Source organism: Struthio camelus, chromosome 3 (assembly GCF_040807025.1).
Source record: "Struthio camelus isolate bStrCam1 chromosome 3, bStrCam1.hap1, whole genome shotgun sequence".
Taxonomy (NCBI): domain Eukaryota; kingdom Metazoa; phylum Chordata; class Aves; order Struthioniformes; family Struthionidae; genus Struthio; species Struthio camelus.
Genome location: NC_090944.1, coordinates 88,487,437 through 88,513,641, shown reverse-complemented (window position 1 = coordinate 88,513,641; position 26,205 = coordinate 88,487,437). Strand labels below are relative to the sequence as shown.

Sequence of the window (26,205 nt, the reverse complement as noted above, 5' to 3'; positions counted from 1 at the left end):
AAGACCTTGAGCTCCTAAAAACTAGTCTGAGTTCTTATTGATTTTTCAGGGTGCCCTTCTACCAAGGAGTGTCTCTCTCTGTAAATCTGTTTTCTCCTTTGCCACGGCAGCTCTAGGGCTAAGTACTAAAGCTCTGTTTTTAATGGCTCTTTCTCCATCTCTAAAAGGTTCCATATTTGGGGGCACAGGGGATCTGTCTTCCAGAAAAGTAACCTTTCCTCCAAGGAAAAAGAAACACATATAAAATCTCTACATGCCAGTGCCATTATAACTCTACATTCAGGTAGCAATAGCACACTTCTCTGGGTGTATTTTTGTCTTGCAATACGCTCCACTGATAAGATGCAACATGAAAAGCCACTGTTTAGGAGATTTTAGTGCAATACCCTGGACTAGAAACACCATAACACAAACAGTATTTCCAAGCAGGATCATTAAAGCTAGATTATAATCTTTTTTTTTGAAAGCCTCTGTTTGTCCCATATAACTAGTCACCATACATACAGGTACCTTATCTTCCACACGTACGTGGCGTGTATTTGAAATTAGAATCTAGCCCTCTGTTTTTGTCTACAGTAGCTTGCATTAAAAACCAAAACAAAATAACAGAAATAGAACTGAAGAGAATGTTGCACGTAGTTTTTATGTATATATACAATTTGATGTATCATTGGTGTGTTTCTACATGAGAAATTTTGAAATTGAATTGTGTCTTCCTGAGTCTGAGTTACGTTTTGCCTTTGTTACGCTTGAGACACATTACTCAGTTCTAGGGAAGTGATTAGAGTAATGGATGAAGCTTAGGTCATTTATTTACTGGTTTTCTCCTGCTACCAATATTTTTCAACAGAGATTTGATTCAGCTAAAATGGTTTCTAACTCCCTCTGTTCTTGCTTTTTTAGTTAATAAGCACTCCACCTCCTGGCTGAGCAGGAGCATTTCTTTTCAAAAGGTCATTTTGAAAGGCAGGGTCAGGCAAATCATTTATGATCAATAATGCATTTCACCAAATGTTTCTGAGCAGATTGTGAAACCTTTAACATTGTTTGTATATCTTCTGTATGTATCATCCTGCAGGAATAGCTTTCTGTAACTGGCAATTACTTGTGTCAGATGTGCAGGGGGGTTCTCTCCCTGGTGTGGCAGGTCAGGTGATTAAGCAGCACTTTGGGTAAAATTGTCAAAAAGGACAAAGGGCAGTAACCACAAGTTACCGAGGCACCTAATGCCCCTTGTCTCCGTCCATTCCTAGTTCCAAAAAAACTTGAAGTTTCAAGAGGGTATTCAAAAAGCCAATTTTAGCCTGGTGACAGCGCTTAGGCTGCCTCCAAAACCAGTGGAGAGAGACTGGCCCACCCGAAGAAGGAATCTGAGTAGCCCAAGCAGTCTCCTGCCCTCAGTCACCTTCAGAGGAAGGACCCTGGGGAGGGACCAGGCGCCTATGGCTCACGGTAGCCAGCACATAGTTCACCTTGGGAACAGATTTATAAACGGATCTGTATGTTTAACACACACTTAAAAAAATAAGAGTTATCACTTTAGTGCTATTGAAGAGTAGTAGGACTGTCTTCATGTTTAAGTACCTTTCAGAACTCACAAAATGTATTTCTGTCCCCTTTTTAAAGCAGGGTTTAGGCTAGAAGTCATTTAAGTATTTCGAGAAACGTTCTCCCGTTTGAGTTTTGAATGTTGCAGTTGATTATACCTTGTAGAATTTGTTCTGGGGAGGTACTGGGGCATCCAAGTGTTTTGTTTGCATTTGTGAGACTGCATTAGTCACGTCACGGACATTTGCAGAAAATGAACGCACAAAAGGCTGCGGTCATAAGCAAAACAGAATTGTACAGGACCTGACCTGTATGGACAGAAAATATTTCCACTATGTGACTCTGGCTCCCTATGCTGTTGACTGAAAGAGGTAAGAGCAATACCTAAGTTAGTTAGCGACTTCTAGAGGAAGTCCGAGTATGTCACGAATGTCTCTGCACTGTCGGCATAGGAAGCCAAATTCTGGCAGCCCTGAATAACAAGCACTGTGAATTTATTGATCTCCTGAAGTTAGACGGCCAAAACAGGCCATCTGGAGGCAGATCTGTTCTCTTAGGCTGCACTGATCTTCATGGCAGAAGTTTGTTTCAGTTTTTGTCCCTTACCACCACGACACCGCACCACGGGCTTCAATGTTTCCTGTTTCTGATTTCTCCCGTGGGGGAGCCTGTGATGGATTTTACTGCTCTAGAGATTTTGCAGTGTATCAAGTCTGTAACTTCACCATTTGCAGATCAGCTGCAAGGCAGTCTATTAAGATGTCTGTAACAAGTACTCCCTTGCTGAATCTTTCTCAACAAATACCTTTAAAAGAGGACAGCTCTAAGTGGAAAATTCTAGCAGTCACAGGAGCGCTAACTTAAAGCATTTTTGTACTAACAGGATCCAGCTGACACCAGAGGAAGCACAGTGTGATAAATGCTGGGCAACAGATAGGTTTCATCCCAGGGAGGAGGGCAGGTCTAATTTCTGCTGCCACCCACCCTTGCTAGAGGGCTTGCCAGCGAAAGGTGCTCCTGGGGTCCAGCAATCACAGAGGTGCCCTCAAGTCCCTGGGGATGCCCGGGCTGGCCTCACTCCAGGCTGAGGACTGCTGTGCCCAGCTGCTGCCCACCCACAGTGCAGCTGAGCCTCTGGCCACTTCGCTAACCTGGTTTATGCTGGCGAAAGGCAGGTATTAAAAAAGTAAACACAGCCCCATAACGCAATAGCTACTGAAATGAGTTTCTTCCTATTTGATTTTCTGTCCCAATAAGGGCTATTAAACAAGTAGACTTGAAATTTGCCACTTCCCTTTTATTTTCCCTTCCTGAGTTAAACAAGCTGAGAAGGAGGGAGTGGAGAGGCAGGAGGGGCTATTTGGCACACAAGTAAAATATAACTTTTGCCATCACTGCCGAGAGAGAGCGGAGGTGGTTATGTCCGCACTTTTCAAACAAGTTCTTCCTCAGGCTAAGACAAAGCTTGAGAAGACTTCAGCCCCACCAGAGGAAGTCTTGAGCAGCTAAAGGAGAGTTGCTAAGTTTGGTTGTTTGACGCTCAGCATTATTTGTATTTGTCACGGTGAGCAGAAAGCATATTTCACATACAAGTGTGTGTATGTACCTGCATACTTACACAAACTTCCTCCATTAGAGCTGTTTATCAAAGAAGCAACAACATAAGTAACATACAGTTTGTAAACAAAAGTGATTTCATTTTCATTTGTCACTTCAGAATTGAAGCTAATGCATAATCTTTATAAATTAATACATATCTAACCTTGATGCATGTGTTAGCTTACATAAAAGGCTGTAGGTAACAGCCTCATGCCAGGTAATACCAAATCTATATGCAAAAATCGGAACTATTGCAAATAGTTTCATTAATTAAAAGTTCGCATTGGGTTGGCTGAACATCCTGCTGAATTGGTACAGTGTTGTTGCCTCTACATCAAGGAATGTCCCTAAATCATCATTACTTGACATTGTACATAGCTAGAGATGCACTGACTCTTTGTTTTTATGTGAGACCTATGGCCAAGAGGTTCATTGGCTGAACACTAATTTTTATTTCCATGTTTAAATCTCAACCAAAGTTAACATCATGAAATCTTCAGAGAGATAAACAGCACTCCAGTTTTATTTTCCTGTGCAGAACATATGTAATTAGTCCTTTTTTGAGGAGGAACGTTTTTAATCCATGGAAGATGTTCTGAGTATACTTCTTCTTTTTCCGCCTTTCCTTTCAGTTCCTCACGGTTAGTAAAACTAAAACAGCCCAAGAAGTAGAAATTCAAAACTTAAGAATCCTGAGCTGCATTTGAAAGAGCATTGCCAGCAGGTCGAGGGAGGTGATCCTTCCCCTCTACCCAGCACTGGTGAGGCCACATCTAGAGTGCTGGGTCCAGCTCTGGGCTCCCCAGTACAAGAGAGACATGGAGCTACGAGAGTGTACCCTTCCTGTGAAGGGCTACAAAGATGACTAAGAGCTTAGAGCATATCTCATACTAGAAAAGACCAAGAGAGCTGGAGACTGTTTAGCCTGGAGAAGAGAAGACTGAGGGGGGATCTCATCAATGTATATAAATATCTGAAGGGAGGCTGTCGAGAGGATAGTGCCCAGCAACAGGACAAGAGGCAGCGGGCACAAACTGGAACACAGGCAGTGCCCTCTTGAACCTGAGGAAAAGCTTCTTTCCTGGGAGGGTGACAGAGCACTGGCACAGGTTGCCCAGAGAGGCTGTGGAGTCTCCATCCTTGGAGACACTCAAAACCTATGTGAACAGGGTCCTGGGCAACCTGCTCCAGGTGACCCTGCTTGAGCAGGAGGGTTGCACTAGACGATCTCCAGAGGTCTCTTCTAACCTCAACCATTCTGTGATTCTGTGGGAAAAAAACAAAAAAAAAACCCTTCTCCTTCAGCAAGCAGTGTCAAATAAAAAAGTGGTAACATCCTCTTCTTTGATATTCAGAGCTAGACAGAGAGAAGTGGATAAACTGTATTTATTTGCATGTATCTTCAGCTGCCTCCACTTTTCTTTCATATGACATGAATACCTGGAAATGGAAATTGTTTTTATGTTAAAGTAGCAGGTGCTTCCTCAGCTGTTACAGGTTCTGCCAATCTAGTCCCTTCTGTCTCGTAACACCTGGGATTATTTCAGGGATTGCTCATTTGTCCAGGATCATGCATGCAAACAACCTTCAGGAGTTTGTATTCATTGTTCCAGATTATGTTCTCCATCTCTGTCTGTTGTGTAATTTAAAGACAAGCAGCAAAACTCACCTTTCAGACCAAATTTGGTACTGAGGAGAAAAGACAAGAACTTTTGTGTCAGTGACAGTTCAGCAGATGAGCGCTATTTCCAGTGAGCATTTTATTCATACAGGTAAACACCTGGTTTTGCCAGAAGCATTATCTGCCAAAATCTTCTGCCCTCCCTACTCTGTGTGCCTTCCTGAGACCTCTGCAAGTGTTCAGAATGAAAAAGCGGCAGTTGCGTTATTTGAGCTTTCATCTGTGTCCTTGATGGACATCCCCCGTCATTACCAAGAGATGGATAGAAGTAGTGAACTCAGACAGGATGTTCCACAGCCAGAAGCAAATATGTATACTCAGGGGGAGATCGTAGCCATGTGGCGAGAGCAGGCTAAATGGCACTATCCTGTCATCTTCCCTGAGGCTTCTTCCTCTACTGAGCTCCAGTGCTATTTTGTGGTTCTCTGATAAGACAAGAAAAGAGATTCAGTCATAAAGGAATCCACACAAATAGGTCCTTTTCACAGATGCAGTCTTTCTAGAAGTGAATTCCAAATGAGTTGAATGGAATTGAGTGAACTGGAATGGAAGTGAAATTAATTCCATTTGGATATTCATCGTGATACATGTTAACTGTTCCCCCAGTAAGACTAAACAAAGACATGCAAGTTTGTTCGATCACCTTGTACAGAAGTAGGTATCTGTAATGTTCAGGCATTATCATCCCTGACATTGAGACAGCTGTTCAGCCACCCTATCCATCTCTACTCTTACTACTTCAAGAGGCTCTGCATAGCCAGGATTCAGCAGTTTGAATAAGGCGCTAGAACTAATTCAGATCGTTCTTGAGCAAATTAATCTGACTACCTGACTGCTAGGACGTAGGAGGTGGAAGGGAGATACCCTCAGTGATACAAACCTGGACCACTGAATCCTGGAAGAAATCTCCATAGTAAAGAAGAGAGAGGCACATTGTACCTGCAAGATGAATGAGACCGAGCCAAAGCCACATGCTGTTGAAATGTTATGTCCAAATGCCATCTCTTAAAGCCTTTGCTGATAGATGTCAGATCCACATGCCCCAATCCCAAAAATGTAAATGGGAGCAGGAGCAGAGAAATTCCTATATATATAGAACAAGAAAAAAGAAATCTTTCCTTCTTCTATAGGAGAATCGGTAATAAACCACAAAGGAGAAGGGGAGAGTGTCTTGTGCTGCCTTCAGCCTTGCATGTCTGTTAAATATCATGACAATGGATGCACAACATATGGTACAATAACACACTGACAGTGCCCTGTGGTATGTAAGCTGATGCAAGCAGGTAGATATGTTTAGGGAGGCTTTTTTGGAGTTTCAAAACAGGCATGGCCCAGGCATATGGAAAGAACAGGGTAAGAGGACAGTGAAAGAAAGGGAGAGGATTTGCTTTCCTACAGAATATGATTCATAGATTCTGTGGTGGCAGGATGCCATAAAAATCTATGCCTGTAAGACTTCTACCCTCAAAGCATTTATATCAGGCAGAAGTGTAATGCGGGAAGATAAGGAGGGCAGGCCACCAACTCATGTGTCATGGTGTAACTCTGATTACAGGTTCCAGTTATCTCTTTTGGCAGTCGCTTTGAAAGTGGTGATTAGGGCAGCTTTGGAGGAGACTAAGGTCGGAGAGGTTAGGACATGATCCTCCAGAAAGAGCGTGGTATCTTTTGCTGTGACATACATTTTCTTTAATGTTGCTACGCCTCCTGGCACACTGTCTGCACATGGGGAACAGGGAGACATTGCAACCTGACAGGTCCACAGCCTCTAACCACCAACCTGAGCCACTTATGTGTAATATCTGAGATAGGTGTTTCCCACGGGACATGGGAGGATTGATGCAGATCATCTTTCCGCACTTGTGCTGTGCTGTGCCGGCGGTGACTGACCAAGCCTCAAGATCAGCTTTGACGCAAACGTTGTGTAACAGAGAATAAGAAGGATGACCAAACAGACCTGCAGTCCAAGAAAACACTGTTTTAAATTGTGTTGGAACCCTCTACAAGCCAGACCCGGCTGAATTACTGAACCCTTTACCCCTGGTTAGGGGTGCCATCCTGGAGAAATAAACCCTGCCTTTCAGTATTGACCTCGGATGTCTTGGCCTGAGCTGTACAGCCGGGAGCCTGGCAATGATTTACGGAGGATTTCCTGTCCTTCAAGTGTCCACCTGGCTGGGGATGGGAATGGGCAGGGCTGGCAGTGGTGTGGGTCCCTTCCTCTCCTTGTATGTGAAATGGTGGCCTCAGGGTAGGGGAGGGAAACCGTGAGGCCAGCTGCGGGGCGGAGTGCCCTTCAGAGCAGGGCACAGGGCAGGTGGCTTCAGCAAACTGTGCTCTGACATGCCTTAGAGGTTGAAATGATCCAGGTATGAGGGAACCCTGCACTTCTGCCAGCCTGTTCTCCCACCAGTGCAGTGCAAGCACACTTCAGCAGATACCAGCTTTGCTGCTGACACTGGACTGTCACTTAGTTAATGGCTGCTACTGAGAGCCACCATGTGAGGTAAACACAATATATGGCCATGCAGTCTTATAGTCAAGTGCTGGGTAGTACAGATAAATTAATGAAGCTGTGAGTCGCATAGAAGGGCTGTTCTTTGCCCTTGCAGAGTGATTTATACTGTTGTCCAGCCATGCATGGTAGACTACCCAGCTGGCATACAAAATCTCCCATGGATTTTGTGGCATGTGTTACTACCTGAGGCCTCACGTTTTGCAAATCTGGTTGCGGAGAAGCACTTGTATTAGGCTATCTAACCAAGCTCACTAGGAAATATCCCACACAGTGTTTAGCAATGCCCACCTGTCCACCAAGAATCCCTCCCGCTCAACATCGCTGCGTGTCGCAACGATCTGGATCTATAGCGTAAGAAATACTCTGCTACTCCACATAATCTAAGCGTTTTGTGAGTGTATGCTGTGTGATTTTTACTCATGGAGTAAGACTGAGATCCTTCTAGATTCCCTTTGTCTGTTTTTGTTTTTTTTATCTTAGAGATGGTTTAGGTTGAGTGAGCTTAGTAAGGCTTACATTGCTATTGACCTAAATAAAGCATCAAAATAGCTAGAAATCCAAGCATCTCTCCACTCCTATTTAAAATTTTCAGATCAGCTGTTTTGGTCCTATTTCTGTGCATCAATATTCGAGGTGCAGTGACAAAATATGTGATTTCATTGCGGTATGTGCATTGCTTGGGTGCTCAGTGTACTCGGCTTCTCAGCAGATCCACAACACATGCAGGCGATGACAGAATCTCAGTAGGATCTCAGGCGTTACCACCTAAAATAGTCTCATAGCATGCCTTGTGAATGTTTGCAATTGAAAAACATATTGGCATTGTGTAATGCAGAGAAAAAAGAAAATTTCAGTGCTTTCATTCTAAAATTAATATAATTGTAGTTGAATAAAAAATGCATCTATAAGATCAAGATCTGAAAATTTGGGAATTTGAATCCTTCTCAATATCTGAACATTGTGTTAAATGTATTTGCTATGAAATCTTCATAGCAAAGTTCAGTTCTTCAGTTTTGATTAGTTGGACCTCAGCTTACCTCTATAACGATTTTTTCTATTCCTCTCCATTCCTCTGAACCACAAAAGTATTTTTTCTCATTGCTGTTCTACAGTAATTTATCTCTACACTTGAAAATAGTTTTTATATTATTTTTAACAGCCACTACTATTCCTTTTTTACTGATTGTTTGTGGGTTTTATTGGAAGCTGAAAATACTTCCTGTAAATCGCTTCCAGAGAGCAATCCTCAGCGAGTCATCCATACTGCTAGCATCAGCGCAATACCATAAGTTAATTTACAGGAGGATAACCTGACAGGCTCTGGGACTGGTAAATTCTGTTTAATCTTAAATGAGATATTAATTTTATGTAGTTTTACTCTTCACATTGACGTTGTCTTTTGCAAACCATAATCATTTTCCTGTTGCTTATAATACTATAGTGCTTTTAGTAAGGGCTGATCTGTAGAAACAGAGGGAGACATAGTCCCTTCGTGAAGACTTACTCTTTACATAGACCAGACAGAGAAAGGGGACCCTAAAGAGTAACGTGATTTCCCAAAGGTCACACAACAAGCCGTCAGCAGAGTGAAAAGTAGACTCCAAATCACCTGAACCTCGTTCTAGCATTGTATCCAGTGGACCATACTGCTTCTTAATATGTTGCTGTTCTTATTGTTCTTTCTTTATAGTTCGGGATCGGGTACGATCAAAAATGGAGAGAGATATTTTGGCAGAAGTGAATCATCCTTTCATAGTCAAGCTTCATTATGGTAACTATCATAAAATATAAGTCATATTTGTTCTTAAATTGGTCGGGGAATTGTAACCAGGTATGTTATACTTTCATACAGATACCCCCTGCCTGCCTATGGCTCTATCTCTAACAAAATCACAGGGGTTACCTGTGTGAAATACTTCAATTATGCTAAAGGAGGATTTCAGAATAAGTAGGTCTTAGCCATTTCTCTATCAAAATACATTTGATATCGTGTTATATATTGTGCTGGTGGGATAGTGGGAAAGCTGGTGAACATACATCTGCCAACCCCCTTGCCCACTATCAGATATCATTTAGGAAACCAGAGAATCTAAATAAAACCTATTTTTAATAATCAGCATCAGTTGGAATTTGCATACATGAATCTGATGTCTTGTTAGAGTTGCCTCCCTCAGCCTAACCAGCTCCCTGAATTCCTGAGGAGTCCTGTTGTTAGTGTAAGGGGTCTTCTGGAGACGTTTTGGATAATGCAGGCACTCCCCTCACACAGATCTGGGAGCTTCTCTCTATGCCTACCCCTCGGTTTCTCCTGGTATCTGGCACAAGGGAAAGCAACAGTAATTCATAGGTGCTTAGACTAGAAAAGAACATATTGATAACGCATCTTTGTCTCTCAAATGGTTACATTTTTTCCCCATAGCCTAAGCTAGATTGCTTAATTGTGTAGAGATGTTAAATTTTTCTGTTCTCTAAGTAAAGCACTGAAATGACAGGAGAACTAGTAGCATGAATGACGCAGTTAGTTAACAAGATTCATTCTTTGAAGACTTTATCTTGATTCAGACTTCCAACATCTCCATCCTTTTCTAATGCAGCATTTCAAACAGAGGGGAAGTTGTATCTAATACTAGATTTCCTGCGGGGAGGGGACCTTTTCACAAGACTCTCCAAAGAGGTAAGCTGATAGATCTTACTTCAGAAATCAACAGCTATCCTGGATTTTCAGAACTGAGATGAAATTGGTGGGAGTGGCAAAGGGCTTTGGGAATAGTTCTGCTATATATGTATGCAATAGAGCTGTATCATCTTGCATCTCTAGGTGGATTCTTAATAATTATATTTGAATTATGCTGTAAATGCAGTGGAAAGCATGTAAGCATCACGGTTGTAGAAAACCGCACTATTTACTAAGTCATTCCCACAGCAAAATAGCCACAGACTCATTGCTCACAAAACATATGTTGGCTGTTATGAGAATTAGTCTGAGAAATCTCTCCCCCGTACATTTTGCCTGTGTTTTTAGAGCACAGAACTGCTCTAAAACTTCAGCTGCTGGCAGCAGAAAGCAGAGGTGGCCATAGGTCGGAGGCCGCCCGGGGCTCTGGGTGCAGCAAGCACTCGGGCTGGCCAGGGCATGACCTGGTGAGCGGGGAGAGCGCCATCTCCTGCGGCAGCCGCTGGGAGCGCGTCCGAGGCCACACGCTGCCCCAGGGTTCCCAGTTTGGCTGTCACGACAGCTCACCTGCTCTCTCCCCTGCTTGCTCAGGGGCAGCTACTGTTTTCGGCATGTCCCGTGGCTCCAGTCTGTCCCCTGTCCTTTGTAACCCCTGCCTTCAGGGAGATGCTGGTGCTGACAAAAAAGGAAGTCAGGAAGCAGTCCAAACTTGAGTCTCACTAATGCCGGTAGAGAGGGGCACGGGTGGGTTTTCTGGGTTCATTTAGCACTCAGCTGCTTCTCCAAATGCCTCTTCAGAGTCAGCTATCTGCATTGCTTGCAGCAGCACAGCTACCCGAATTTCACTTCAGAGAGTCTTCTAGATGGTAAGGGTGGCACTCGCAGAGGCAGCCCTGCCGCCCCCCAGGACAGCAGCCCTGGAGAGGCGTTTGTGGTCCTGGAGCCTTGTGCGTGCCCGGCAGGTCACTGTTTACTGTCACTTAGTTGAGGCCCCTCAGCCCCTGGCCTCCTTATAGACTGGGGAGACAGGAGGGGCGAGGAAGCACCTGACGTAACATCTGTAAAAAATAGGATAGGGATGTTTCAAATGCTGTCTTGAGGGGAAGCTGTGTTTGCGCTTCTTAGTTTGGGAGTTACTGATGGAATAAAAAGGTGTGGAAACAATAATTCAAAAGTTCCCGAGCCCCGACGCCAGTCCCCAGAGCAGTGGCAGCAGTTCCTGTTTCTGTGACATGCTGCAGACTGTTTGGAAGTGGTTTGCATAACTAACTGCTGTGTGTGCTGCAGGTCAGGAGCCCTTGCTTTCCATACTTGTTTGCCAGTGTGAGAAAACATAGCATGTAATTACAATACCAAGTAATGATATTTGCATAGGTTCTTAGTATATGGCAGCAGTTACTTTTAATTGCAGGGAAGAGATTAAAGGAAATAAAAATATTTTTCTCCTGTTTGCCACGAAATCAGTCTTTGTCGATGACATAGCATGCTGTCTTAGAAAGGACCTCTGAGGTTTGATAGGAGAAGAGAGAAAAAGTCGTTCTCATCTACCAAGTGTAGTTATACATTCTGTACAATTAGACGACTTTAAAGCTAAAGAGAACAGCTCAGATAACATACTCTCTTAAAACATCGTTTGTTTCCAAACCTTTTCCAGTTAAATGCTTTGATTTCTCTGCTTTATACTATCAAGAATTGGTCCTCTGTAACTTGACAGTCCTGACACAAACTTCTCTTTTCAGTGTCTGCAACTCATCCTATCTGCCTATAACTTGTAACTGCTAGTGCCAAGGTATCACAAGGAAAGACATTATAGGAAAACTTGTTTGTACAGGCTGCAATTATTAATTATGGGCTTGTTCCAACTGTATTGATTTCAGTGGACTTTCAGTCAGATCCCTTATACTGCAGCATGTGTACATGCAAAGCTCTGTTTCAGGTTTACTCTATGTTTCTGAGATGTCCGACTTCAGTTGGGAATGTGTATATAGATCAGATTTTTGCTGATTCTACGGATTTTATGTCATGCCTACATTATTTATTTTAAACATTATCAATAATTTACATTTATTTAGATATTTAACAACATTTTAATGTTCCAGACCAATTAATTTTGTAATCAAAATTGTTACTTATGTATCCTTATTCCTTCTAGCCTTTACAGATATTCTTAATTAAATTGTGTGACACCTGTCTGTTCTCTGAATCCTCTATTTTTGTTCTCAGCCTTCTGCAACTTCTCAAAGCACTCAAATATTGTGGCTGCTGCTTTCCAAGAGCAGAGGCTTAATTTTAAAAAATAAGCTGTGCAGTTTCTACTGTAGATATTTGCATTTACATATGATATGTAGATTTTTATTGAGATGACTCATTTTACTTCTCTCATACGTGATATTCATGCTTGTATGTCCAATATATAAGCTTCTCTTTTTGCACTGTTATTTTTGAATGTGTTGAACTTTAGTTAAAGAGAAGTTAATATCATCTGGGATATACTTAAAGTTAACTAAAGGGTTTTCTTGCCATCTGAGCTCAGTTTTTCTGGGCTTATAGTTTTTTCCATTAGAGAAGTTTCTTCCCACCTAAAACGGAGCTTTCAGTGTTTGTGGTAGCCGTATCGGCTATAGAAAAGAAACAACTGCCATCAATTTGCATCTCATTAGGCCCCATATGTTAGATAGCACATTATTGCTTAGCATATCTGCACTCACATAACTAAGGCTCAGCCCAAAGTCCTGCATCACATATGCTGCATCTGCCTTTGGCCATTCCCAGGTTCCCTTTCAGAGCAAGTCTATTTGTTTTCTCAAAGCTAAAACAAAATCGTAGTTCTAGAAACTCTTTTGCACAAGGGCTGCTTCTTACAGATGTTACGGACAAGGACATGACCGAGTTGTTTCCCTCACAGTCCTCCAGTACTGTCCCAAAAGGCACTCCCACACATTCTCATCTGATAAGCCAGGTCACTTAACACACAGCCTAATGTCACCCTGCGAAAGTACCATGCTGAAGAACACTGGCACGCTACGATGTCAGATATTTTGACCTGAAAAAATATCAACAAAATCTGTATCTCGAGACTCCAGGAGCATAGGGGAGACTGTCTGTATCTCAGGATACAGGGTGTAGGGAAGACCCAGGCCATCTAGTACATGGTGTGAAGGAGGCTAGGCAGTTCTGAATAGGATTAACCCTGAGCAGTGTAGTTGCAAGCCACTTCTCACTCTTTTCTAGAAGCTAGATATTGTTCCCTGAGACAGATGCGTTTGGCAGTCTGAAGGCACTGGAGATACAATCCTTGAACCCTCAATGAGCAGGTTTTAAATCAATCTCTAAGTCTCTCCATGCTGTATATTCTGTTCATATTTGGGAACTAAATGTGTTTCAGTTTCAGAAACAAGAAGCCTTTCACTTCCCCAAAGAGGTTCCTGCATCTTCTTTTGTGGGAAATTGGGAACCAAACGCCAAGCTTTTTGCAAATTAAGATATATGGAAGCAGTAAGGGCGGTGCTGAATATCTTGAGTTTTGCCCTTCATTTCAAAATGCTAAGGATTTAGAACCTTATTTATATTATTGCAACATGACATCATCTAAACAGATCAAACGGATGAATGAGAGCATCGTGCTTTAAGGAACAAATACTTGACAGGTCGAGTTGTATTTTATAAGGAGAATCTGGTAAGAATTGTTAATGTGAGCTCAGACAAATTATGGAAAATTGAACCTGATATGATGGTCATTCCAGCATTCCTGTGTTAGACAATTCCTTCCCCATGTCTGTTTAACGCAAGCCAGCCTACCACTCTCTAATAAATAGACATGTTCTTCTTTTCTGTCTCTTTAGGTGATGTTTACAGAAGAGGATGTCAAGTTCTACTTAGCTGAGCTGGCCTTGGCTTTAGACCACCTCCATGGTCTTGGAATTATTTACAGGGATCTAAAACCAGAAAAGTAAGTTAATGAGAAAGAGTGAACTGTAACATAAATATGTGAGCTTTTAGGTTGTTTCTGCTCCTTGTCATACTAATAAGTCAAAAGGTGCCGGAGACTCTACCTTTCTTCCTGTATCTGAGACTCTGTACATGAGAGCCTCAATGTCAGGAGTAGATTTTGTCCCCTGTGCCTAAGTTAATAAGGTAGGGAAGTACTGTATTCTTTCACTAGTGAAGCATGGGAATGTTGAAGCAACAAGCACATGTTGAGGCAGTGGCTGAGGCAGTAGTATTGTGATAAATAAAAACGGAGGCAAGCACTGGTATTCAAAGTGAGCAGGTAAGAACTGGGAAACCCTATGCTATCCAAATCAGAAGTAGTGCAGTCTGTTTACCTGTGTTTATTTTCAGTTGTACCACTAGGCTGAGGTATGAATTGAGCTCCAATCTCTGCAGTCCCAGTCTCCAGGGTCTTCCTATTGCATCATTTAAGCATGGAGCCAGATACCTTAACTCTAGTCCACACAGAATCACAGAACGGTTGAGGTTGGAAGGGACGTCTGGAGATCATCGAGTCCAACCCCCCTGCTCAAGCACGGTCCTCTAGACCACATTGCACAGGATCGCGTCCAGGCGGGTTTTGAATATCTCCAGGGAAGGAGACTCCACTACCTCTCTGGGCAACCTGTGCCAGTGCCCTGTCACCCTCCCAGGAAAGAAGTTTTTCCTCGGGTTCAGATGGAACTGCCTGTGGTTCAGTTTGTGCCCGTTGCCTCTTGTCCTGTCGCTGGGCACCACGGAGAAGAGGCTGGCCCCATCCTCTTGACACCCTCCCTTCAGATACTTGTACGCATTGATCAGATCGCCTCTCAGTCTTCTCTTCTCCAGGCTGAACAGGCTGAGCTCCCTCAGCCTTTCTTCAGAGGAGAGGTGCTCCGGTCCCCTCACCATCTTTGTAGCCCTCCGCTGGACTCTCTCCAGTAGTGCCATGTCTCTCTGGTACTGGGGAGCCCAGAAGTGGACACCGGACTCCAGGTGAGGCCTCCCCAGGGCTGAGGAGAGGGCCAGCATCACCTCCCTCCACCTGCTGGCAACACTCTGCCTAATGCAGCCCAGGATCCCATTGGCCTTCTTGGCCACAAGGGCGCATTGCTGGCTCATGCTGAACTTGTTGTCCAGCAGGACTCCCAGGTCCTTCTCGGCAGAGCTGCTTCCCAGCAGGTCAGCCCCCAGCCTGTCCTGGTGCATGGGGTTATTCCTCCCCAGGTGCAGGACCCTGCACTTGCCTTGGTGGAACTTCAGGAGGTTCCTCTCCGCCCAGCTCTCCAGCCTGTCCAGGTCCCTCTGCATGGCAGCACAGCCTTCTGGTGGGTCAGCCACTCCCCCCAGTTTAGTATCATCAGCAAACTTGCCGAGGGTGCGCTCTGTGCCTTCCTCCAGGTCGTTGATGAATACGCTGAACAAGACTGGACCCAGTCCTGACCCCTGGGGGCCACTGCTAGCTACAGGCTAGTCCAGTATGGTGTAGTCTCCATGTGCGTGGCCTTTATTTTAATGCATGATCTCAGTGCAGGATCCTGTTCTCTATGCCTTTGACTTGAGTAGCACTGTTCTGGATTTGCACCATTTAATCTGGTCTTCCTGTTAATGTGATATCAACTGTTCAATGCAAGTCCACTTGCAGCTCAAACAAAGTACGTCTTGGCACAGTGCAGTTTTATTACAGCCATTGTTTAAAGTAAATGAGCATCTCTGAATACAAGTGTTCATATTAGCTCATGAGAGACATAATAATCAGCATTTTAAAGTACTTTTATTGGCTGTCCAAAATATTTTCCTAAGAACGATTGTAGCTTATATTTGCAGCTATTTGCTGTTCCAAATGTGATACAATGTAGGTTTTTCCTTTCTCTTTTTTTCTTTACAGTACTTCAATAGACTAAATGACACCCACAGTGATATGACTGGCAGTCTTGTGATACTGTTTTTATTCTGTTCCATTTGCCTGGTGCTTTGCCTACGTTTTTCTGTGCCAGCTCTGATAAAATGTGCTGCAACATTTCAAAGCCACCAACCTTTTTAATGAAATGGTCACAGTCGTTTAAAAGGGTGAACATTGAGAGCAATCAGTTTAGCTGTTGGTTACACTTCCAAAGTATAACAGCAGAGCAGTCTTTTCCTTTTTGGGACATGTAATTTAAAAATGTGCAGCTATTTCTTTAAAAGGGAGGGTTATTGCTTTCACACTCATGGACAAAATAAGACACGAAGAGTAAATTGAAGGTGGATTTTGTAGGTGTGAGAAGTTGAATGGGAGGAGACTGTTTCTCTAGAACATAGTACTATGTGATTTAAACTTTAAATTCAATTTTGTGTTTATGTTACAATTTTAATAGCAGTAGTAGCATATGAACTTGTACAGACTGACATAAGCAAAGCTCTCAGTCCTTTGGGCTAGAGATCTTTCACAGAGGACCAAAATCTCCACTCCTGTCTGTTTATACCACTGAAACTGAAGACCAGACTCTTTATCAAATACCAGAAGTCATCCTCTCACTCAAACAACTAGAGGAATAAAGGTACCAGCTTAGTACGTAATATGAAATGCAAGTGAGCAGCTGACGCACCATAACCGCCATTGCTATATGCTATTGCATAATTGTCTTCTAGCAACCCTTTGGTTTGAACTTTGTTCTGAACTTTTATTTTATTCATATTTGCCAGGTAGCATCAACAAACATACATGTTATAGAGTGACTTCAATAAATTAATCGCAGCTTTTTTGGTTTTAAGCTTTGTTTCCAGTGAGTGCTAATAGGAATCATGCACTGTTTTTCTTTCTGGTGTTAATGATGTCATTTTTCATACTAACACATGATATATGAAGCTGCTATTAGAAGGTATCCAAATACGAAGCTATAAATAAGTCATGGTGCTGTTACATTTAGAGATACGTGCCACGATTTTTTCCTTTAGGAGGAGTTTGAAACAAAGGCAAAAATTCAGTGCATGTCAAAACTATTCACTGTATTTGAGATACTCAGAATCTGATTTTTCAGAGTTCTCAGCATTATATGTCACTTTGCGTTTCAAAGCACATCTTTCACTGATTTCAATTGCAAGTGAGCGTACTTAATATATCTGTAGACCAAACTGCAGTGTCTCAAGTCAAAGCACCAGTGAAATGTGGAATCTGAACTTACCTGTGTTAGGAAGGTGTTGCTGATTTGCCATCATCACACAGAAACGTAGAAAAGGAAAAGATGAAATCCAGTTCTGTATGTGTTTTCATCTGACCTGAGACTGGTCAGTCATCCCCTTCAGTATACATCTCTGCCAAAATCGCTGAATATTATCTGTCTGTCAGCTGAGGCAAGAGTTCTCTGGGAGAAAAAGTATGAGCATGTAACTTAAGTCCTTTATACAGTGAGGTCAAATTAAGCTGGCAGCCCTCGTTCTGGTATTTCCTAGCTTTTGAATGGATGTCTTTACAATTTGACTTTTAATGTGTGGCCTTTAACGTATAATTACAGTGATACCAGTGATACAGTTGAATCTGGATACCATTGTCTTGGTATAAAAGCACTTTACATGAACGTAACTATTGTTGTACAGGAAGGGGAGTGACCCAGACTGGTATAACTGAAGTTCACACTTGGGACTATATCAAGGCATCTGTTTGAATAAAAATCAAAATCCTTTAAGACTAGCTTTGTAAGTACAAAACCTATCTGTAGCCATGCCTAGGAGAGTAGAGCATGACAGCCTATGATTTAAGTGGATCCATAAGTTTATAACTATCTGAAGTATTTATAGAAAAAGAGGTGCAGTAGGAAAAAAGAGTTCATTCTGAGGGAAAAAAAGTGCTATATCTTTAAGGCAGATTTGGAAAAAGATAATGGAAAATTAGGACCGTCACAGGATGATCTAATCTTTCCCTTGCCCCCAGGTAGGATCAAATATATCAAGGTCATAACAAGTGTCTTCCTAAACAATTCTTAAAAACCACAGCTGGTGGAGACTTCACAGTCTACATAGGCAGCCTCTCTGCAGTGCTTCACCAGTCGTACTTCTAGAAAGTTGTTCCTAATAACTAATCTGAAATTTCTTTGCTGCAGTTGAAGGCTATTGCTCTCCTTGGCCTGTCCTCCTAGGCTCACTGAACAGCTTGTTCTGTTCTCAGTGGCACCCTCGGGTTTGCTGGTGCATCTTTTCCCTCTGCCATCTCTCCTTTGGGCTAAACAATCCGGTTATTGCACTGGTCTTCACCAGTGAGTCTTTCGAGGCGCTGGATCATTCTCCTTGCTCCCCTTTGGCTTCTCTTCATCCGTATCTCCCTTGAAGTACAATATCCAAAATTTCACACGCATCTTCAGGAGAAGCATTACCAGTCTGATTAGAGCACAAGGTTTACTTGTGTTTTGTAGACCAGTTTCCAGAATCCGAGAGAAATTAATTAGTTTGTGATTTCCCAATTCTCTTCTTTACCTTTGTTAAAAGATAGGCACTGTATTTGCCCTTCTTTGATTGTTTAGTGCTTTTCCTATCCTCCAGAAGTTCCCCAAAGGATCTACTAATATTATAATAATATAATTAGCTCTTTAAATAGCCTAAAATGAAGTTTGTTGGGCTGAGCTCATTTGAACTATTTATGTCCAAGATGACTAGTTAGAAAATAGCACTGTTCCGACCACTTGAAAGAATTCGCAGTCCGTTAGAATTTCAAGTTCAACAATCTTTTAAGATTCTCTGAGCAAAAATTCATATTAACAATTTAAAGCTATGAATTAATTTTAAGTGCAACCAGCAGCAGCAACTCTGGGACCTCTTATAAGGTTAGTTGTACCTATTTCAAAACAGCAAGCAACTGAATTTTCTGATTTAAGTCTTACTGAGAACATGCAGATGATTCTTCTCTTGAATTGCTGCAGCCAAATTCTTCTCCTTGAGTTGCCTTAGTGGTTTCAGTGTGATTCCTTGTGGAATAAGGTACTGTTCTGTCACACTGAAACCAGTGGGGTTACTTGCACAGTGACTGTGACTGTGATCAAGCCATTATTTATGGCATTAGTGAACTAGGAAAATGGAAACTTTTTATAAACTAGTATATGAGACATATGTTACTTCTTATGCTGTGGTTATAGGCATGGATGACTTAGAAGGGACTCTACCATCAGAGAACGCACAGATATTTTTATTTATTTTTACCTTTTTATCTCCAGGTACCAAGTTCCACCTTGATATTTTTCTGTTTTAAGTGCTTTAAGGAAAACCAAAAAAAAGCCATTGCTGCTTAATGCACTATGCTGTAGACCACGGCAGTTCATTTGTGAACCTAGCTGCCCTGTGTAGAGAGAGTAGATCTGAGAATTAGTAAAGAGCAAAGAGTTTTGGGGGAGAATCACCATCAGCTTCCATTGAAGTAAACAGTCCTTTTTCAGGAGCCAGAGCCCTAAATTTTCCTTCTTTTCCCTGGTGTCAATGAAGCTACATCAGAGCTGAGTTAGGCATGAGACTTTTCAACATGGTGAGATAGCATGGCATCATGCAAGTATTAACATGTTAGAAAAGATACAGAGTTTGTGAGAGTCTTCATCTTTTTGGAAGACATTTTAATACTTCACTCTATCTATCTGATCCTTTCATAACAAAACCTGCAGTCAAATTAAACTGCTTTATGAAGTTTCAGTTCTTCTTTCCAACCTGAAATTTTGGCCACATTTTCTGAAAAACACAAAGTGTGGGTTGAATTTTTTGCAGAACTGAGCTAACTTGAAAGGAAACTTAAATCATCCAAAAAACCCCAGGATTCCAGCTTAGAAAGATTTGACAGAACTTCACATTGATTTGAGTGTATTGGAGTTCAAAGTGAAGCCCAGAAGATATGACTCAAATCTTAAAAAAAAAAAAAAAAAAAAAGACAGAGCAAGGGCAGAGAGAATTGCTATGGCTTTGATTTAAGATATACTGTAGAATAATGTCAACAACTGATAAGGAAGACTTTTTAGCCCTGTGCTGAAGTTGCAGCAAAGAACTACTGATAGAGGTTGCAATGCTAGCTCTACTGTGAGCTTCTCATGTAACTAGGAGCTTATCCTTCCACAGCTACTAGGTTCACTTCCCTGCCTGTGACATGGAGTTTTATAGCCTTTCTCATCTCAAGGCATACTTTAAAACTGAGGACAGTGAAAGTGATTCCGATTTTTGTCAGACCATCCAGAGGATAAATTTTGGTCCTGTGTTGAAATACAGAGTAGGTAACAGCCACAATATCCGGCAAGCACATTCAAACCTTAAACTAAGCAGAAAAATATGGAAAACTGTAGTAGCAAAAGATTCTCTCTCAATGCAATTATAGCCTAGTTTAGCCTATAAAAGTAGTCTACTTCTTGTGTTTTTTATAATTTTGAAACATTGATTTAGAAAAAAGATTTTTTTTCTAAATCACATTAGCAACTTCTCATTCTTTTTTCCTACCGCAAAATAATAGTAGTTTATTTCAGATTAACTGATTCGCATAGCATAGCTAAAATAATTATTCTAACAATAAAATTTCTATTAGTGACAGTATGGGATAAAAAAGAATTGTAAAATGAAAGAGATAGAAAGAGAAGGCAGAGAGGATGATCAGAGAATAAGTATGTTTCCACAGTCTGTGAAAAAATATGCCGTTTGTTGTACTCTGGATAGCTAGTAGCAGACACATTGTTCTTTGCTTCTTTTTGTCACTCAAATCTAATTCGCTGCAATAATTATCATTTTCCTCCTTGTTATGATTTTTTTTTACATAAAATATAATTTTTAGTTCATAAGCATAGTTATGTGTGTCGGCAAATAGCAAATATGGAGACACCCACCTGTCCAAAGGGGCACTTAAGTGAGCGAAAGCTGAGGGCAGGGAAAGCTGAAGGCAGCTGAGGGTACTGTGTGAGGGTATTTAGGAAACAGGAGATGGAGGAGAGAACTGGCGACCAAGTTTCAGGAGACAGAGGATACACATTAGTAGGAGGCCAGAATCCTCTCGTTTTGCCACTCATTCAAACATTTAGTACGTGAATCTGTGAAAAAGTCTATTGTATACTTTTGTTCACTTGACCTGCGACAGTATTGTCAGTCTGATAGCTGCATTGCTGTTGCCTCCCTATTTTTAATGGAGGGTGAAAGTTGGAAAACTATGTATTATATACATAGTAAAGCAGCTTGCATTATGCATAGGAAATCCATAAAGCATAAAGTGGATGTTTCTGGGGAAAATTCTGCACCCCTTGAATTCCGTTGTTCCGTTGATGGGGAAAAGTTTTGGGTGATTTCTGTGAATTGTACTCCCCGTTACCACTTTTCCAGAGCCGTATCTATGGAGTTCATACATTCGTTCTCACTTTTGAACCGCCAGCTATATTTTTTCTTCTGAAGCATGAGCCTCTTATTTAGGGTATGTAATCACAACAGTACATTGAAACATGCTTGTTATATGACTAGTTCTTAAAAACTATGCCTCTTGAAGAAATCTGGGGAGATAGAATGGATGCAAAGAAGCTTTTATTGAGAAGAAAAAGCTTTAATTATTGAACAAATAGTAGTGAGTCATCTACTGGCCTTTATTTGATGAATTACACAATAACAGCCTGTTCCAAACAAACAAATTAATGGCATATCATCTCTTTTCAATTATATTTCTGTCCAGAAACAACCTTTCACAGGAGCAAGATGCCAATGTGTTAGTTTCACTTCTGTCATACTTTCTTTTTAATAAATGGATTAAAGTGTTTCTCTAAGAGAATGGGAATATAAAAATAGCTGAGACATAGCTATACCAGTTTGGAAGGAGAAAAATACTAAATCTAACTAGGACTGAGGAAACGCTGCCCTCATCTCTGCATCAGTATTACTAGAGAGAGAAGCTTCTGAAAATCATTATTTTTCCATTTCAGTATTCTTTCTTGTTTCCATAAAAACTAGCGATGCTTTTGCAAACTACTGTCATTTTTCTCACGGAAACGTTGGAGTGCCTTTGTGAGAATGAAAAATGTTGGCAGGTGGCAAACGTGAGAACACTTGAATTTGGCTTCCAGGTTGAATTTTCATTTATGCTTCTGAGCAGAATAAATTAGCAAGGACTGAGGTTCATGCAGTTAGACTGTGACTACTCATTATGCTCTGTGATGACTTTATTACTGCAGCATGAATATATCTACCTTTGGAGTTTATCTGAGGTCCAGTAAGTCCAAGCCCTTATTGTCTGTGTGCTTTCCTCTATTTTTATGAGAAGAGTAAAAAACCTGCAGCTGCTTCTCTTGCTAGAAGCAGATAGTCTGCAGTTATTTGCTTTGAACACCGTATTCTGTCTGCACTCTGTTCATATATCCATCCTGAGCATGCTGTGGAGTAAAATCAAGGCTCCTTATCCAACTTCCGCAGCCTGCGCAAGATTCAGACATGAGATTAGGCAGAGCTTGGAGCATTGTTTTTCTTTCTGGAGGCCTAGAACCCACTGGCACACGCATTTGAGCAATGCATATTTGCTTACCTCCCTTCAACATGTTTTATTCATGTTTGTTAAATACACTCTGTATCTGCCTAATGCATGCATGTTTGCTTTTTACTTTACAGCATTCTTCTTGATGAAGAGGGCCACATTAAGATAACAGGTACGTGAGGAACAAAAAACTTGATCTCTACAAGCAAACTGATTTTTCTGCAGTATGTTCCCTGCATCTTGGATTTTCCCTTGAAAAGAGTTTGCTTACAAGAAGTCAGAAGCCAGAAGAGTTTGAGAACTGTCGTTCTTTCCTCTGGCCACTAGTCAAGCACTCCTGTGCTGCGCTGCATGTGGAGAAGAAAGTGTTTTGTTGGTAAAATTGGGCTCTTGACTGACTTGAAGCTTGCAGGCTTGGCTGCCTACAACCATGGATGGAAGGATGCTTCCAGTACGACTCCTTATGTCAGATTAATTTCTCTGAATTACTACTGTTTCAAGGACTCTTGTGAAGATGTCTCTTTGCCGCATTGGAGATGCTGTCTAGCGCTCCTTTTCACAGTTGTCCACCTGAGATTATTATTTTAATGCTGCGGTAGCCTGAGCAAGAATCTTTGTTACCATTTCTTCACCAAATCTGAACTGTGAACTTCTGCTTATTTAAACTCTCACTTCTGCTTTGGGCCAGAATGGAGAAAGGACCTGCTTTCAGGACACAGTCACAACTGCCAGCCAGGCACTCCGTGCGGCCAGGGCTTCTGTGCTCATGCGCCTGTTGTGGCCTTTCTGTGCACAAAAGCTGCACATAGACCAGAGAGTGCTTCATAGGCTGTTTGGTGTGCTCTTCTTCTCTAATCGTGTTTTGTTTGCGCTGTTTAAATGTATGAGAATGATAATAATCTTTTTTTCCTAGACCTGACAAGTTTTTTTGTTTGTTTGTTTCAATTTATTTAGATTTTGGTCTGAGTAAAGAAGCCATCGACCATGACAAGAGAGCATATTCGTTCTGTGGGACAATAGAGTATATGGCCCCAGAGGTGGTCAACCGACGAGGACACACACAGAGCGCAGACTGGTGGTCTTTTGGTGTACTCATGGTAATGAAGAACTTGTATTGGTTTGGGGCGAGAGGCTGTAAAAGTGGTCAGATATCTCAGATAAAAAAGTACTGCTTTCAACAATTAAAGGTGGGTAGGAAAGTAAACGGTTAATGATTGCTTGAGCATTTTCAGTGCATCAGCAGTAGGATACTGCCTGGTGAAGACAATATCTGAGGTAACATTTGGCCATGGTTCTTCTCTCTTCCTTATCAGAGTTCTTTCAGTAGATTGTTGTTTCAGTTGGTTATCAAAAGCCGTGAATATTTCTGTTCCAAGGAAATCAGCAGGGCAACCTCAGAAGAGTACAAACATTGGAGAACAAACAGCTACCTGTTAGTAGCAAGGTTCCTGTTGGTAAACAGTTCCTCAGATAGCAGTTTTCAGAGGTCGAGGACATCCACATAGAGAAACTCAAAGGTTGACTCTTTCTTCTGCAAAATATAATTGAAAATGACATATTTTGGAGGGCATTCTGAATGCTTCAGTGTACCTCAGAGGTTCTTTTGCCATGCATCTGTCATCTTCATGTCAGCCTCAGTGACTCTTGTGCAACTAATGAGATTCAGTAGCTTTCAACTATCCGACGACAGTGGATTTCCTGTCAGTCTTCTTGGTGGGTGGGAGCCTGTTACTCAAGAACCTTTGGTGTTTTTCCCTGTGGGAAAGGAAAACATACGTTTGTGGGCACCAGGTCATCCTCCTTTCTTCTCTACCATTTTGCTATTTCTTGATTATGACTGCGTTTGGATGTTTGCTTTGTCTTGAGTTCATCCTGAAGCTGCTTTAAAATGAGGATTGCGAAAGAGTGTTTAAATGATTGTTCTTCACAGGGAGGAAGTCAGCAGAAGGAGACACAAATGCATTAACTGGCACAGAGAAATAGTTAGGATTAATCTTTTCTTACTTGTTTTTGCATTGGATTGACTGTACGAAACCCAGAGTTTTCCCCCACTTAACTTTGAAGAGTCCTGCAAGCTATTCCCAAGGCAGTTTAAATTTCCGAAGCTATGCGAGTTGACTTTTTATACGTGGAAATCAGCAGAAAATTAGTTAATAAGCGACATGAACTAACCGAAGATCGTTCGTGCTAGATGAGCCTGATATTTTGCTTGATGAGATAACCACCTTTTTCTAAACAAAGGGGGATCTCATCTGCCTGCATTTCAATAAAGTATTTGATACAGTTGCTGCAGGGGAAATTATTCATTAACTGAAGAAGATGTTCATTAGTACAAGAACTACCTATACCATCTATGAGTACATCACAGGGGAAAACACCACAGAGAGAAAGAAGCTATTTAAGCTTACGAGTAATGTTGGCCCAGGAGCAGACAGGAGCAAACTCATCATGAAACAGAGTCTGGAAATTAGAAGAAAGCTCCTGACTGCTAAGAAGCCAGGCCCTGGAAAACACTTTCTAGAAAGAGCTCTGTGGGAAAAATCTAGCTACACTGGAGCTTGATTAGTGTATGAGGAGGATTTGATAACATGCTCCTGAGTGCTGCAGTATCTGGAACTGGGATGCAGCGCCAGAAAAGGCTCTCGGAGAGGTATTCAACTCCCCTCGTGCCAGCCGTCTAAAATTAGGTCTTTGAGCGCTAACTTGGGCCCTTCTGCCCCCGTCCAGCCCTGCCAGCCTGCAGTGCCACTGCTGCTGAGGAGGCTCAAAGGGAAGTTGGTTTGTGACAGGAATAATTTATCTTTAAAATCAATAGGAGAGTGGCAGGTTTTTGAAGCAATTACTCCAGAGTCGTTTTATCAAGCAGAGCGTTGTCTCTTGAGTGTAGATGCCATGCATTTATTACTTTTGTAGCCATATGGTCAGATAACAAAGGTGATATCGCTCTCCTGAAGTGTGCAGGCTGCAGGTCTATCCAAACGCTGAGTGCACAGCCACTTACAGACGTGCAGGCTAGCTTCATGTGGATGATCCGAACAGCGTGCCACAACAGCGTAGCTGTGGCTAGTGTTGCACTTCACGTTGCAGAACCAGAGGAGAAACGTAAATTAATGTAGCAAAGTGCTGTGCTAACACAGCTCTGTTTCTTGGATCCAAGCTGTTTTAAGTAGGTAAATATTGCACACGTATACATGCCACAATGCATAAAGTATGTTTAAATTTTGTTTATTCTAAGTAGACAGTGTCACCAGAGTAAATGAGGGCAGGAAGCAATGTCAAAGCTAGTGAAAATTTTATTTGGGGGTCTGCATCGTTGGTCTAGCTGGTTAACAGAAGTTAATCTAGCATTAATAATTGCAGTTTATAACCTGAACTTAAAAGGAGCCAAACATCCTCATTTCCTACGGACATGAATGCATTTGTGGATGCTCAGCACTTCTGAACCACTTACCTTTATTCAGTGACATGAATGGGTTATGTCTCATATAATAAATATATCCAGCCCTTTAGATACTTCATTATATGCTCAGTTTTGGAGGGATAGCTGTGCCTGTCCACCTCCAGATAGAAAAAAAATGCTCGTATATTGGTATGTGGATTGTTTTTCTTTCACCTGTTCTTTTGCAAATGTTGTTTTGCTAAACTTCATTTTTTTCACCATCTCTCTCTTTTCCATGCCCTTCCCTAGTGATGTTATAATTAGAAAAGATAATAGTCCATGCAAAAGGAGATGAGGTAAAGAGAGTACAGTCATTGCGACTGTAGGCTGATGCTTTAAG

At 41.7% G+C, this 26,205-nt stretch overlaps 1 protein-coding gene across 4 annotated transcripts in view; it reads left to right on the top strand.

Annotated features, from left to right (window-relative positions):
- Positions 1-26,205, top strand: part of RPS6KA2 (ribosomal protein S6 kinase A2) — a 329,479-nt gene that overhangs the window by 236,051 nt on the left and 67,223 nt on the right. For all 4 annotated transcript variants that reach the window (XM_068938966.1, XM_068938969.1, XM_068938968.1 and 1 more), the window contains 5 exons: positions 9,037-9,117; positions 9,941-10,020; positions 13,863-13,969; positions 22,561-22,598; positions 23,381-23,523. In XM_068938966.1, the coding sequence (XP_068795067.1) occupies positions 9,037-9,117; positions 9,941-10,020; positions 13,863-13,969; positions 22,561-22,598; positions 23,381-23,523 (449 nt within the window). The remainder of the gene's footprint in view (positions 1-9,036; positions 9,118-9,940; positions 10,021-13,862; positions 13,970-22,560; positions 22,599-23,380; positions 23,524-26,205) is intronic.